The 16,035-nt window shown below is 52.9% G+C and overlaps 1 protein-coding gene across 2 annotated transcripts in view; it reads left to right on the top strand.

The window, feature by feature from the left end:
- ORMDL3 (ORMDL sphingolipid biosynthesis regulator 3) overlaps positions 1-15,559 on the top strand; it is a 172,180-nt gene extending 156,621 nt beyond the window's left edge. For both annotated transcript variants that reach the window (XM_069877247.1, XM_069877246.1), the window contains 3 exons: positions 9,173-9,379; positions 10,897-11,048; positions 11,196-15,559. In XM_069877247.1, coding sequence (XP_069733348.1) covers positions 9,206-9,379; positions 10,897-11,048; positions 11,196-11,331 — 462 coding nt within the window. In that variant the 5' untranslated portion in view covers positions 9,173-9,205 and the 3' untranslated portion in view covers positions 11,332-15,559. Of the gene's footprint in view, positions 1-9,172; positions 9,380-10,896; positions 11,049-11,195 lie in introns of those variants that run through there.
- The last annotated feature ends 476 nt before the right edge of the window (positions 15,560-16,035 follow it).

Below are 16,035 nucleotides of genomic sequence, written 5' to 3'. Positions count from 1 at the left end.
ACAGGCTGCCCAGGGAGGGGGTTGAGTCCCCTTCCCTGGAGGGGTTTAAGGGACGGGTGGACGAAGTGCTGAGGGACATGGGTTAGTGATTGATGGGAATGGTTGGACTCGATGATCCGGTGGGTCTCTTCCAACCTGGTGATTCTCTGATTCTAAATATTGGGTCAAACAGCTGCCACCTGGGCTGTGGATGGGGCTGGAACCCGCCCTGGGAGCCCCCAACTCCCAGTGTCAGGGTTCCCTGGGTGGGTGAACGCAGTCTGGGGAGCGCAGGGAGCAGATTCCCCCCTCCCCAACGCTACCACCGGCAGCGAAAGGCTGCCTGCTGCATCCCCGAGAGGGATTAATATTTATGGGTGTTTAAAAATAGCTGCCACATTGTGCTTCCCCCTCACGTGCGGAGTCAGCGGGGTGCGGGGAAGCTGCTAAATTAGATGTCACGGCACAGAGGGAGCCACTCAGTCAGGCAGGAGCGGGGATAAAAATAGAGCCTGGTGTGCGAGCGTGGCTTCCCTGCAAAGCAGGGCCAGCTCCCGCGGGATCCCCCGCCTCCGCACAACGGCATCCCCACTCCTTACGCTGCTGGCGAGGGCACATCGGAGAGGCCAGGCTGGGACTGGGTTCCTCCTGGCCCCCCTTGGTGACCCTACAGCTGCTTTAACCACCTGCATGGCCCACGGTGCCCACGGCTGAGCTCTGGCTCTGGGAAGCATCCCCAGTGCCCTGCCAGCAGCACGGTGCCAGCGTGGGGCACCCAGGCACCTTGTGGTGTCTCCACGCCTTCGCCTTGCCCAGCCGGCACACAACAACGTGCCAAAAGCCGGCTCGGAGGGTCAGGGTGCAGAGCTGAGCCTGGGAGTTCAATGAGGATGGAGGCGCAGGAGCACCCATTTCCAAGGAATCATAGAATCACAGAATCACCAGGTTGGAAGAGACCCACCAGATCATTGAGTCCAACCATTCCCATCAAACACTAACCCATGTCCCTCAGCACCTCGTCCACCCGGCCCTTAAACCCCTCCAGGGAAGGGGACTCAACCCCCTCCCTGGGCAGCCTGACCCTCCCCTGGTGGAGCTTGAGGCCATTCCCTCTCGTCCTGTCCCCTTGGGAGAAGAGCCCAGCTCCCTCCTCTCCACAACCTCCTTTCAGGGAGTTGAAGAGAGCAATGAGGTCTCCCCTCAGGAGAGTCCTTGCTTGTTTCCACTCAAAGCAGCACCGCAAACCCATCTGGGCCAAAATCAAAACACCAAAACCCAACCGGCTTTGCTGAGCAGCCGGGAAGGGCTGCGAGCTGCACCGGCAGAGCTGATGCACAACACAAGCAACCGAGAAGCACCAAAATTCCAGGCTCTGCACCCAGGGCTGCGAGCTCTGCCCAGCCCAGGCCCCCAGCGCAGCTCCAGGCAGGGGGTTTCGCAGCACAAAGCGTCTTCGCGGTTGCTGCACCCGCTGCTGGGAAGAGCTGGCGGCGGCTGGTGCGCACAAAGCCCTGCACAGATGGCCGCGTGCACCGCGGGGCCGTGGCAGCACCGCGCTATTAGTTTTGATCGCTGTGCAAACAAAAGCAGAGCCAGATGGTCTCCCCTCGCGCTCCAGCGCAGGAATCCAGCGCTCGCAGCCCCTGACCTTGGCCTCGCATCCCGGCAGCCCGCTGCTGGCTCGCCCAGGTTTGCTTGCACAACGCCTGGTTGGTGCCTAGTTGAGGTTTCCTGCTGGGAAGAGCAGCAGGGGAGGGAAGGAGCTGAGCTTCCTGAGCTGGGTGGAGAAGCCTGGCATGGTCTGAATGCCCTGGACCCCATCCTGGGTCTGATCCCACCTCAAGGAGGACAGAGGAAGGAGGAGGCCAAGGATGTTGGCTTCCGCTCATCCTTGTCATCATTAGTAGGGATTATATGATTCTAACTCTTTCTCAGGCAATTACAGAATCGTGGGATGGTTTGGGTTGGAAGGGACCTCAAAGCCCATCCAGTTCCACCCCTGCCGTGGGCGGGGACACCTCCCACGGGATCAGGGGCTCCAAGCCCCATCCAACCTGGCCTTGAACCCCTCCAGGGATGGGGCAGCCACCACTGCTCTGGGCAGCCTGGGCTCCAAGGACAACGTCTCCTGGGACTCCAGCCCCCAGCACCCCATCTCTCGCACTACGTCTCCTGGGACAACGGCTACCAGCACTCCAGCCGCCGGTGCACAGGCTCCCGAGACTGCAGGCCTGTGCTGGGACCCCATCCGGTGCGGGTACCAAATCCCCAGTGCCAGGACCCCATCCCCGGTTCGTAGACCCCATCCCCAGGGCCAGGACCCCTTTTCCCAGTGCCAGGACACCATCCCCAGTGCCAAGACCCCCTTTCCCAGTGCCAGGACCCCTTTTCCCAGTGCCAGGACCCCATCCCCACTGCCAAGACCCCTTTTCCCGGTGCAGGGACCTCTTTTCCCGGTGCCAGGATCCCGTCCCCAGTGCCAGGACTCCTTTTCCCAGTGCCAGGACCCCATTCCCCGGTGCCAAGACCCCTTTTCCCAGCGTCAGGACCCCATCCCCACTGCCAGAACCCCTTTTCCCAGTGCCAGGACCCCATCCCCAGTGCCAAGACCCTTTTTCCCAGTGCCAGGACCCCATCCCCACTGCCGGAACCCCTTTTCCCAGTGCCAGGACCCCTTTTCCCAGTGCCAAGACCCCTTTTCCCAGTGCCAGGACCCCTTTTCCCGATGCCAGGACCCCTTTTCCCAGTGCCAGGACCCCATCCCCACTGCCAAGACCCTTTTTCCTGGTGCATAGACCCCTTTTTCCGATGCCAAAACCCCTTTTTCCAATGCCAAGACCCTTTTTCCCAGTGCCAGGACCCCATCCCCACTGCCGGAACCCCTTTTCCCAGTGCCAGGACCCATTTTCCCAGTGCCAAGACCCCTTTTCCCAGTGCCAGGACCCCTTTTCCCAGTGCCAAGACCCCTTTTCCGATGCCAGGACCCCTTTTTCCAGTGCCAAGACCCCTTTTTCCAGTGCCAAGACCCTTTTTCCCAGTGCCAGAACCCCATCCCCACTGCCAGAACCCCTTTTCCCAGTGCCAGGACCCCATCCGCAGTGCCAAGACCCTTTTTCCCAGAGCCAGGACCCCTTTTCCCAGAGCCAGAACCCTTTTTCCCAGCGCCATAACCCCTTTTCCCAGCGCCATGACCCCTTTTCCCAGTGCCAGGACCCTTTTTCCCGTTGCAGGGACCCCTTTCCCCGCTGCCGTGCCCCCCCCCCCCCCCCCGACTCCGCCCGGACTCCATCTCCCGTGGTTCCCCGGTGCCGCCCGCGGTGCCCGCCGGGAGCGCAGCCGGGAGCGCGGCGGAGCCAGCCCCGGGCCGGCCCGAGCGGGGTGAGTGCGGGGCGGCCGCTCCGAGCCCCCCCCGGGGATGGAGGGAGGGGAGGGAGGGGGGGGGTGGGGGAACCGACCCGTCCCGGGGCGCTGCGGGGACACCGGGGACCCGGGCCCGGGCGGGGTTGGGGGGGTTCGCAGGGACCCAGCGAGCGGCCCGGGGGTCCCCGAGGGGAGCGGGGACACGGGAGGCCCCGGGGGGGGGAGCGAGAGCGGAGCCAGCCCCACGGGTTCTGTGAGCATCCCGGGATTTCAGGTCCTTCCTGGGGCTTTGTGCCTTTCCCAGGGATCTGTGACCATCCCAGGGCTTTGTGCCTTTCCCAGGGATCTATGCCCTTCCCAGGGATTTGTGACCACCCCGGGGATCTGTGACCATCCTAGGGCTTTGTGCCCTTCCCAGGGATCTGTGACCATCCCGAAGCTTTGTGCCTTTCCCAGGGATCTGTGCCCTTCCAGGGATTTGTGCCATTCCCAGGGATTTGTCACCATCCCGGGGCTTTGTGCCCTTCCAGAGATTTGCCACCATCCCAGGGATCTGTGACCATCCTAGGGATTTGTGCCCTTCCCAGGGATTTGTCACCATCCCGGGGCTTTGTGCCCTTCCCAGGGATCTGTGACCATCCTGGGGCTTTGTGCCCTTTCAGAGATTTGTCACCATCCCAGGGATCTGTGACCATCCTAGGGATTTGTGTCCTTCCAGAGATTTGCGACCATCCCAGGGATCTGTGCCCTTCCAGGGATTTGTGCCCATCCCAGGGTTTTGTGACCATCCCAGGGATCTGTGCCCTTCCAGGGATTTGTCCCCTTCCCAGGGATTTGTCACCATCCCGGGGCTTTGTGCCCTTCCCAGGGATCTGTGACCATCCTAGGGATTTGTCCCCTTCCCAGGGATTTGTCACCATCCCGGGGCTTTGTGCCTTTCCCAGGGATTTGTCACCATCCCGGGGCTTTGTGCCCTTCTAGAGATTTGTGACCATCCCAGGGATTTGTGACCACCCTGGGGATCTGTACCCTTCCTAGGGATTTGTGACCATCCCAGGGATCTGTGCCCTTCCCAGGGCTTTGCGCCCATCCCAGGGATTTGTGCCCATCCCGGGAATTCACGTCCTTCCCAGGGCTTTGTCCCTGTCCTGGGGATTTGTGCCCGTCACGGAGCTTTGTGACCATCCCAGGATTTCAGGCCCTTCCCAGGGCATTGTGCCCAGTCCGGAGCTTTGAGGCCTTCCTGGGGCTTTGTGCCCATCTTAGGGATTTGTCACCAACCCAGGGCTTCAGGTCCTTCCCAGTGCTTTGTGCTTATCCCAGGGATTTGTGCCTGTCCCAAGGCTTTGTGACCTTCCCAGGACTTCGTCCCCATCCCAGGGATTTGCACCCATCCCAGAGCTTTGAGAACTTCCCAGGGCTTTGTGCCCATTCCAGAGCTTCATGTCCTTCTCGGACCTTTGTGCCCTTCCCCGGGGGTTTGCATCCTTTTTGGAGCTTTGTGCCTTTCCTGGAGCTTTGCAGCCTTCCAGGAGCTTTGTGTCCATCCCATGGCTTTGTGCTCATCCTGGGGATTCCTGTCCTTCCAGGAGCTTTGTGCCTTTCCCAGGGGTTTGCATCCTTCTCAGACCTTTGCGCCCATGCTGGAGCTTCACATCTTTCCCAGGGGTTCATGCCCATCCCAAGTGTTTGTGTCCTCCCCAGAGTTTTGCACCCTTCACATCTTTCCCAGGGTTTTGTGCCCATCCCGGGCATTCACATCCTTCACACCCTTCCTAGGACTTCATGCTCTTCCCAGGGCTTCGCGCTGAGGTAGGCAGGTTCCACACACTCACCACCTCGCTAAATTCAGCAGAAAAGGCCAAGGGAAGGGAAGAAGAGCCCCAGCAGCTCCTGGTCCCACCAGAATGGCTCCTGCTTCTCCTCATCCCCATCTCTGGTCCCTGGAGCCGCACGGCAGCCCTGTCAGCCCACCCTTACTGCTCTCCTGCCAGCTCTACCAGTTCCAGGTTTTCCTGGCTTCTCAAGGAGGAACGTGGCATCTCCAGGGCTCAGTCCAACAGTGATTCCAGGCTGGAACAGGACACAGAGCAGCATTGCCTCGGCCTGACCCCTCGCTCCGCTCCCTTGCCTGTTGGTTGCCTCTAACCCTCCATGCTTGCCAACAGCTTGGATGTCCTGGATGCTCCGGTTCAAACGCTGATCCCATCTTGCAGAGTCTGGAATAGTTATTTGGTTGGGAATTGTGGTTGCTGCCAGAAATAGGGATCTCAGCTCCTCAGCGGCTCCATGGGATCATAAACATTTCCATTCTGGGAACACTCAGGAAGACTGACCACGATAAGCACCTAGAGTCCTCCTTCCAGTCATTCCCAGAAGAAGTTCCTGCAATGGGCTGAGGCAGGACAGGGTGCTGGGCTTGGGATGTGATCTCTCGGTGCCCAGGGAAGCTGCAGGATGAGCGATTTCACCGCTGAGCACTGAGTCAGAGCACAGCTGAGGCATGAGGGGATGGGAATGATGACCATACTCCTAGGATAAAAGCCAAGGTGGGAAAGGAGCTGCATCCCTGTTGGGGACACAGCTATAGGTCCTCCTGCAGCTGATGGATGATACAGCCAAGAGGAAGTCGCTGATGTTGTTTTCTTTCCCCTTCCCTGAGAAGGGAGATGCTGTCACACCAAAAGTAGAGCGGGCAGCCCCGATGGGGCTCCAAACCCCAGAATCTTTCCCTACAGAGCCATTCACAGGGAGCTGGTGCAGCGGGAAATTAGGAATGGGATGGGAAGGATCATCCAGAGGAACAGCTCAGCGTCATCACCGCCTGCCGTTCGCCTCTGACCACAGTTATGACTTTTCCCCTCTTTGGATGGACACTGTCCAACGTCAGCACAGTCCTGGCCTTCACGCTCTGTCTGGTGAAACATTAAAGCTTTTCTGTCCCAAAAATCTGCTGCCCAAGTGGGAAAGCCAAGCTTGGCTGCCAGCTGCTCCGTGGGGGGAGCTGAGTTCCTCCCCCTGTTGTGTTCTGCCTTGTTCTTTCTGCAGGTGAACAAATCCCCAGTGTAAAATCAGAAAGCAAACAACGTGGGATTGGGGATGGGGGTAGGGATCAGAGCCTGTGCTCCCGGTGCCAGGATTTTGCAACGCTGTGCAGGCCTGTGTGTGCAATCCAAAGGGAGCAAAGAGCCTGGACACGGGCAGCAAACCAGGTCAGAAATCGAGAAGACCGGCAGATGGAATATTTTTAAGGTGGGGAAGGATAGGATTGGAGACACATGCAGAATTATCCCTGTTGGGGCACCAAATGCTTGACATCACCATTCTCTCTCTTGCAAGAATGACTTAACCTCCTCAGTGTCTTGGCATTTCACCCGTCTCATTTTTACAAGCAAGGAAACTGAGGCACCAGGATGAGAATTGCCTCATGTACAGCTCTTAAGCTTGACCCTTGGCCACCCAACTGGAGGTCTGCAATTGTCCCAGAGGGGACCAAGCAGAAGTTGCTCATTAGGTTTTGAAAATCACACTCATGGTTGTCCTGGAATGGAATCGCCACTTGATCACGACACCAGCAAGGGGCATCTCTAGCTGTGAGCTCACCAGAATGTCCTGCAAGCTCCTTCTGCTAACAGCATCATTTCAAAAGAGCCATGAAGAGGCTGCCTGGTCAACCCCCCATTCCAAAGAGGAATGTTTAATTTTTCTACCTGTTCATGAAACGTGACTTTAAAGCCTCTGGTGGGACCACAGATGACTTCCCGTGGGCAGTCCCTTACAACATCAGTGCTGCCTTACCAAGTTGTTCCAAGTAGCAGACAGGCAGAAAACTCCATGTGATTGGTTTCTCTTCCCAGCGCCGCTATCTGGTCCGTGTTTGAAGTCTGTTCCTCAGCCTCTCTCCAGCCTTCTCTAGACTAAACAAACCCATTTCCTTCCATCTGTCCTTGCAGGTCGCATTTTCCTACACCTCTGCTCCCTCTCACTGCTCTCCCCTGGCCTCCTTCCAGCTCCTTCCAGAACTGGACACTACTCCAGCCGAGGCCTCACCAATATCAGGGAGAATTGTTTCCTATGTCTGGCAAACAGCAGTCCTGTTTACGCATTCCACACTGCTGTTTGCCTGCTTTTTGTTGCAGCAATGACTTTTTTACTCATGTTCTTCACCGCAACCCTTAGATCTCCTGAAAGCCCTTAGGAATTGCACCAGACGAAGGATGGAGCTGCTCCCCCAGCTAGGACTGGACCGCTGAAGCCTGGCTCCAACTCCTGCTTCCAGACGAAACTCCAGGCTTTTCTCTGGAATATCCAGTAGCTGGTAGCGTTTGATCCAGGTGACAAGAAGCTGAGCCCTCTGCAGACCTGGGTCGCAGAGGCATGCGAGTGTCTGCTCAGCTCACCTCGCAGCCCTGCCTCGCCGGAGCTGCCTGCGACACCGAGCAAGCAGCTGCCTCTGTGGCTGGAAGAGGCTTGGAAGCTCCAGCGAGCATCTCGGGAGCTGTGGAGTCAAGAGTTGGCTCTGTGTCCCAGCCCTGGGCAGGAGGAGGGGAGCACGCCAGCTCCTGAAAGAAGCCAGGCCCAGCGCTCAGCAAGGGAACTCAAACAGCTGGCAGCAAGAGGCAGAGCGTAATGCGAGATCTGGCCCGGACTCGCCTCCGGAGACCAAAGGCTGCGAGAGCTGGAAAGAACAGCCACACCGTCGGCCAGCTGTGGGAACCGAAGCAGCAAACCCACGAGGGCAGATAGCAGGAAACAGCCCTCGCCTTGGGGTCTTCTGTCCTGGGAGGGGTGGACTACTTTCCAGTGAAACTACATTTCCGTGGGACACAGGTAACGAGGATTTTATGCAAGAGCTCCCCTGATCTTCACGTGAAAACATTCAGCTTTACCGGGGTTCTAATTTGTGCTGTTCCCTGTGATTGCTGGAAACTGGTAAACCAGAGCTCTCATCTGCCCGGAAAGCCTTAAAGCTCACCAGTATCAGAGCAGCAGCCCAAAAGGCCATGCCAATACCTGTGTATCGCTCCAAGAGGATGACACCATTTTGCTTCCTGGCACTGCTCAGAAAACACCTTTCTGAATTCCTCCTACATGGCAGCTGCTCTTTCCAGGTAGAGAAAGAGCCTTTCTCCTCTACAGCTCTTGCCACCGAAATATCCTCCCAATGCAATTTTCTGTGTTATCTCTGACTTCTTGCATTGCTCAAGAAGAAGCTCATTCCTTCCCTGTGGGGGAAATCTTTTGTTCCCTCCTCCATTTTAAATTGGAAGGCAAAACACATAAGCCAGACGAGGAGACCAGCAAGCCTCCAGAGCCAAGCAGAACCGCGTGAATTTAGTTGAATAAGGAGATCTGGTGATACAGAGCTACCGTGCCTTTACTCTGCAAATCCTTGTGCTTGCATTTTGAGTTTAAGGTTTGCTGAACCCATAAAGACGTAGGAAGCTCCATGTGCCAAGTGCTTCCATGGTTCACACCATGATGATGACTTAAAAAGCGCCTCAAAGTATTTGTTTGAGCCTTGTCAGGCAGTCGTGGGATTGAACCTTGACATCTCAGTTCCATGAAAGCGTTTCAGCAGATCACAAGTAGCTGCTGTCACAGACGGGCTTCCCACACGTTATTCCCAAACCTCAGCCGCTCCTGGATTTAGCTTCTCCTCGCCAACGTGAGCTCTAGAAATGGAAATAAAGAGGTGCAGAGAAATGAAAAGACTTGTGATTTCTTTAGCAAACAAGATTACAAGTTTGCTTAGCAGCAGGAGGGTGCTCCACCCCGCGTGGTTTCGCTGGAGCGCTGTTGCGATCTGAGCACTGACCCCTCTCTGCTTTAGTTTCAGGGGTGCCCGTTCAACACGAGAGCCAACATGAACGTGGGAACAGCACACAGCGAGGTGAATCCCAACACCCGGGTCATGAACAGCCGAGGCATCTGGTTGTCCTACGTCCTGGGAATTGGCCTGCTGCATGTCGTACTCCTCAGCATCCCCTTCTTCAGCGTCCCTGTGGTTTGGACTCTTACCAACATCATTCACAACATGGTAAGGGAACTGCGTGACTGGCTTGACTTCCCAGGGCACAGAGAGGTCATCTCGGTACCGACTGTTCTTTTGAGAGCAATCTGCTAAGATTCTCGTTGAAACAATTGCTTTCTCCCTATTTCCAAAGGTGCGGGTTAAGTTACTCAACCTCCAGCCCTCAGACTACACCTTTGCCTCTAGGTCATTTATTTAAACCCAGCCCAGGCAATATGAGACAAACTGTGGTGAGGCTGCTCAGGGGGACCTGAATTCACTTGCCTGCAGGGCGAGTGCCTTGGTCAGCTCCCCCTAACAGGGGAATAACTGTGACAGGCACAGGAGCCGGCACTACGGCTTTCATTTCAGTTGATACACTCCGAAAATTGGCCTCAAGAGTTAAAAAACTCGCAAGATTAAAACGCAAACTTCGTTCTGCTTAAAGATTAGTCCAGGAAGAGATTTGCCCCATATAAGGATCAGGCACCAAGGGAAAGGGTGCTGGAGTGCTGTGCTGGGGTGCCCAGGGCACCTCGGTTCCCTACGATGGCAGAAGCTGCAGTGTTTAACTGCTCCCTTCGTGCCTCCGCATCCCACTGTGCAAGTCTGGGAATGCTCGGGCCCTCTAGGTCATATATTTAAACCCAGCCTAGGTTTTACGAGACTGCAAACTGGCAAGGCTGCCCAGGGAGACCTGAATTCATTCAGGACGAAAAATCTGGGAATGTTTGTGTCCCACAGCTGAGGAGCAGACCTCTTGCAGCCACACACCCTCAGACACAGGGGGTAAAACGCTGCAGAGATGCAGCAACTGATTTTGCGTCCTTTATCTTAAAAGAGAATTTCAGCCTGAGAGTATTCAAGTGTCAAAAATGACTCCCTTGTTGGGGAACCTCATGGTAATGCTATTCACGTCTCTAGCTGAGGGAGGAAACACTAAACCACCACCAAGAGCTGCTCGGGGCCCTGTTCACAGGCTGCTTGCTTTGCATCCAGCTCCCTCCCCTTACAGGTAGGTCCTGGGATCAAAAAGGAGTTGAAAGGCCAGCAGTAGGACACGGGACGCAGCCAGGCGCTTGCTGTTTATCTGCAACTGGTGTTCCATTAAGAGGTTAACTTTTAAGCAGAGCAGGGACAGATCCTCACTGCCCACAGCTCAACCAGCACCTCTCTATAAAGTATTTAGCATTGCTGTTGCATGGCTCAGCCAGTCTGTGCTAATCTCCTGATCCCAGAGATCCGAGGGCTGTAATCTTGCAGCCACCTTCTTTGGCTCACGCCCAGGAGCCGAACGAGAGGCCCTCACGTGTAACACCCAAGCCCAAGCGAGCCCTGGCTAGCAAACTTCCTCCTGAACTCCAGCTCCGTTGGCCGCTGGGAGTTGGGGCGCATTCCCCAGCAGCGCTGCTGCGTCCCTCTAGCGGAACCACATGCTGGTGCAAGCTCCCACGCTGCCTGTTTCGAAGCTGAACATTCCTGGTGGCGCAGTGAAGGGGGTAGAGAACAGCACACGCTTCACACTGTCTTTGTGTTTGCTACAGAGCATGTACATCTTCCTACATACCGTGAAAGGAACTCCTTTTGAGACTCCAGACCAGGGGAAGGCTCGGCTGCTCACGCACTGGGAGCAGATGGACTACGGCGTGCAGTTCACGGCATCGCGCAAGTTTCTGACCATCATGCCCATCGTCCTGTGAGTACTGCGGGGCGGCTGAGCCGCCTCACGCGCCCATCGCTGCTGCTGCACCTCCTGTCCAGGGAAACACAAACACAAAGCGCTATAATGCAGTATCCCTCTCTCTCTCCCCTCTCTCTCTCTCTCTGTTCCCCTCCTTTCCAGGTATTTTCTAACCAGCTTTTACACAAAGTATGACCGGATACACTTCATAATCAACACCATCTCCCTTATGAGCGTCTTGATCCCCAAACTGCCTCAGTTTCACGGAGTCCGGATCTTTGGGATCAACAAGTACTGAACTGCGTGGCTGGAGCGAACGGAAGAGGAGCAGGGGAGAGGGGGGAAGTTCATTCTCTCTCGTCCTGTTTCTCCACCCCCACGCACACTGGGATATAATTTCACAGCGGCTGTTTAAATGCAGTATCCAATAGACATAGACCACATGCTGGATCCTCATGCCCAATAAATCTAAACAAGCTCCAGAGTAGAGTTTAGTGCAGAGCAGGATGCGTGACGCTGGGTTTCTTTTATTCCAGCGTCACAAATAGATGCAGATACACTGAGACTTCAAGGTACAAAGAAGGAGAATTCTGGGGAGATTGTTATCTATCCCAGGCATTGGATGAGGAGAAGAGGGATGAGGAGAAAAGCTTTTAGTGCTGGTACTATTGCTGTGGTAAATGCACTTTAAAATAAATTTCCCTTTCTGAAGCTAGGTGCTTTAAGCGATACGTAGGGGAAATTCAAAGGGATACAGCCAGACTTTCCCAATACTTGACTGTTTTGGGGTTTGAGTTCCATTTTTGGGGCAGGGGAGCGGGAGGTGGGGGGGAAAGACAACAACAGATTTTTACTTTGCAATCTTTTACGCCACTGAGAAAAGGAAGCTCTTTTCCTAAAAGCAGTACAGGAAGGAATGACCTGCAGTTTGAACTTTGTTTTCTATGGTACCGTTTTGTGTGGTTCAGGGGAAAAGGCCAATAGATCCTAAATCCCACTTGTTATTTGCAGCTTGTACTGGAATCTGCCTGGGTAGCAGCTCCCCACTGCTAATTTTAAAGCACGTGGGTGGTGCAGCTTTAGGATTACACGTTATTTTAGTGATGACAACAAACACCACTGAGCCGCATGGTACACGGAGACCGCACAGGCATGGAAGAAACTGTCAGACCAAGACGGATGGCTGCGTGCTGCAATCAATTAGCGACTATAATTGGAATTTTTCTCCTCAGTCCAGCTCCTCAATCTCTTAAGCCTGCGTACGTGTTACTGGGATGTGTCAGTGGACTCAACTCGAGGCAAGCGAGTTTGGTTTCTGGCTTACCTGGAAGTCTGTCACAGCATCCCTGGAGCCCTCAGGTGGTCCCTGGCAAAGGGAGGGAGCTGCAGGAGAGCAACGTTTACAGAGCACCAGGCAGAACTGGCCAGCAGAAGGCCACAATGGGCCACCAATAGTTGATCAGTATAGAAACAAAATTGAGCCTTTTTCCCCTACAATTACCACCTAAGTGAAGTAGGTTTGCAGGTTTAGATTTCCTAGCTGAGATAGGTTTCTGCTGTTCAAAATAATCAGTTTTTTCTTTTGGGTTGCGTGCCGGATGTGTTTTTTTCCTCATGCTCCCCCCTGTAAACTCCTGAAAGCTTGTATTTTTGTTGTCTTAGTGCTTATACTGTCTCACACTTTTGACAATGGTATAAACATTTTAAATATGCTCTTTCTGTTCCCGGTTGTAGCTTTAGAGGTCACAGTGGGTACTGTCGAGTTCTGTTTGATGGTCTGAGCATAGGACATGGATAGAGAAACTTCAGGTTTGCGTACAAGATCTAGCACTGCTCCATGCATAATTTTAGGCAACCTGCTTTCCTCCTCTATCTCAGACTCGTTGTCGGGCTGCCGCGCAGAAGGGAAAGCCACTTAAGTGTACCTCAGCGGGCTGCTGGAACGCATAGAGAATCATTACCTAATCTGTTTGAAAAAAAGGGCAGTATTTTAAGTGACAAGGAATTTTCAGGAAGGTGGGAAGAGGAGAGAGTCTGGCTGAATACACGAGTGCTGTTCTGCAGCGAGGGAGCTGACTGCTGTTAGGTAAGATACTCTATACCCTAAAGCCAATGTACTCTCTCAGCTGTTAGACAATGACTTTGGGAAAATATATTGTTTTCCAAGTGGAAATACTTCATTAATCAGCTAAGTACCTTTGAGATGACTCCAAAATCCACAGCATCAATGCCCAGGAGGCTTTTGGAAAGGCACTGCCTTCACAGCTGTCCGTCTGTCCTTAGCAGGATGGCTAAGACCATACCCAGAGCACAGACTGCAAGATGCTGAACCACCTTGAACGCAGACAGAGCCAACTTGGCAACGTTTAACCTGCAGAGGAAAGAAAACTCTTTTGGTAGAATACCAGAGCAAAACTATCAGCTTTTCTGCAACAGAAACAATTGCTCTATGCTTAAAAGACCTTACTCCTGCATACAGACATATACTGGTGATTTCTAAGTAGATGCACATTACGCAAAGCCAAAGGAGGTCTTAAGTTTTTAGTCTAAGTATGAATTAAAGGGGAAGTTCAGCTCTTCTCAATGCAGTATGGCACTTCAGAGCCTCTTCAAAGGCCTTGGCATGCCAACAGCTGAGGATTTGAACATGTTAGGTGTGCTTTTAGCTGACACTATGCACACGCAATTCTGTTTTGTTAATGTAAAGATCAACTGCAAAACAGAATGGGACTATAAAGCTCCCAAAAAGGCAGTTTTTAAAGCCTACAGTCTAAAACAACTTCTTAGGCAAAGCCTTGATTACAATAGTAACCTTTTTTGGTTTACCTTGTTCACATAAATGATTAAAAAAGCCATTATGCAGATACATGTTACGTGGGAAATAACATTCTTTCCAACACAGGGACAGATTTTTTGCCATGGAATAACTGCAGTTTACTTGGACTCACACAGTTAATTCAGCCAAGGGAAACAAATGAAAACTGGAGAAATATGGAAAGAAGCAGGAGAACTGAAGAAAAATTTCATGTTAATAATGTGGTGTGTTAAGTATCTGTGTAAGATTAATAATTACTTGAGCAATTATCCGTCTGGTAGCATCTTCCCTAAGATACCATCTTAAGGGCAGGTTTAAGAATTAATCCAGAAAAGAAAACGTAAGTTAATTGCAATTAAACCAGTCACAATTACTACTCTTTAGGTGTACCCAAAGTAGCTGGGAGTGCAGGAGTTCTGGGTACACGGCTGTTGCGTGGCTCCTCCCTGTCAGCATCACAGGAACCTGGCCAGATTTCCAGCTGACATCTCCACTGCAGGGTGTGACAGCTATGGACACAGCTCTAGGTCTCCTGGAAGTCTGTGCTGAAACCCCTTCTGGTTTATTTGTCTTTGTTAAATCCATAAAAAAGCGAGTTCAGCCTTCAAAAGGCCAATCTTGCACACAAACAAGTGGAAGAGCACAGTCAAAGCACTAACGTTTGTATGGGATAACTCACTTCTGAGACAACGGAGAAGGGGACAGGATGAGGGTTTCTCAGACACGTACTCGCAGCTAACGCAGCCATGATCCAACGGTGAAGCCTCTCTTTTGCATGGAGATCCAGAACATGTGTACAGAGACTGTCTGGTCATTCTCTGTAAGATTTTTTTTTTCCTGTGTCAAGGAGATTATTGATTGTTATTGATTTAAAATGGGATTTGGATCACATCACGTTTGATAGATGTACCTCTCAAACTTATACCGGCTTCCCGTTTAGCGACCCGGGTGAACTCAGCTGGAGAATTAAAAGCGGGGTCCATCCCGAGACTGAGAAACTGGATAAGAAGGTACTTAAAATGCTTTTCTCTTTTGTTCTGCCATGAATGCGGAAGGAGAAAAGCTTTAGAAACCCACCATTTGAGCCGTGCACAGGCACTAGCAGAAGCCATCCCCCCTTATCCAGGGCAAAGCCTCTTCTAAGCCTCTGTCAGGACCCAGTTCATACTCACAGAGCGTAGCAGCCGCTGTGCTGGGCAAGAAAATCAAGTACCAACAGCCTGATGCTTCTGAATTAGGGATCCTCTCTTGAGATTCATTTAACACAGCTAACGGGATGGCACAGCCCAACCCTCTGTTGGTAAAAGCCTTTAAAAGAAAAAAATAAGGAAAGAAAAATATTTTTTTTTTAATCATTGTTTAATTTTTTGTTTGTTTTAATAGGACAGCAGCTGGCTACCATTGTTAACGCATTAATATTTCCTGTTGTGACTTAGGTTGCTCTATCATTGCCTATAATATCTTTTAAGCATGCGAGTGTTTGTGTTTAGATAACTCCTGGGGTCAGTTTGTGAACTGAATTATTAGTTGGGATTTTTAACAGAACATTCTGACATTGTACAAAGTTTTAGGGTTTTTTCCAGTAGCCCTTTTTGCTGTGGATACCCAAGTCTCACGTAGAGAACTTTCTAAACTAAAAGTGTGAATATTTTTATTACTCCTTTGTACAGTATTCTAAGAGAAACTAATAAAGTAAGTATTCCTGTAAAAACTGGTGTGGCATTCCATGAATTTTCACACAGACGGGTTTTTTGCTTTTAAAGAAGCATGGTAAATGATTCTAGATGGCAATTCCAAGCCTGCCAAGTGACCGACTGCAGCAGAGCAAAGAGTTTGCAGCCCACGGTGTGGATCCCTCAGCACCACTGAGGCTCCAGGCTGAACAGACCCAGTTCTCTTGGCCTTTCCTCCCAAGATTGATGACGCTCCAATCCTCTCATCATTTCCACGACCCCCACTGGACTCTCTCCAGTCATTCCTTGTCTTCCTTGAGCTGGAAAGACCAGACCTGGACACAGGACTCCAGATGGGGCCTCCCTAGGGCAGAGCAGAGGAGGAGAACACCCCTCGGCTGTTCCTCACACTCTTCTCCATGCACCCCAAGATACCCTTGGCCTTCTGGACCACGAGGGCACGCTGCTCCTCATCCAAGCCGAGCAGAAGGATGAATGAAAACCAGAACTGTGC

Source organism: Phaenicophaeus curvirostris, chromosome 26, assembly GCF_032191515.1.
Source record: "Phaenicophaeus curvirostris isolate KB17595 chromosome 26, BPBGC_Pcur_1.0, whole genome shotgun sequence".
NCBI lineage: Eukaryota > Metazoa > Chordata > Aves > Cuculiformes > Cuculidae > Phaenicophaeus > Phaenicophaeus curvirostris.
Note: the sequence above shows the minus strand (reverse complement) of the source record. Positions and strands in the feature narration are given on the sequence as shown.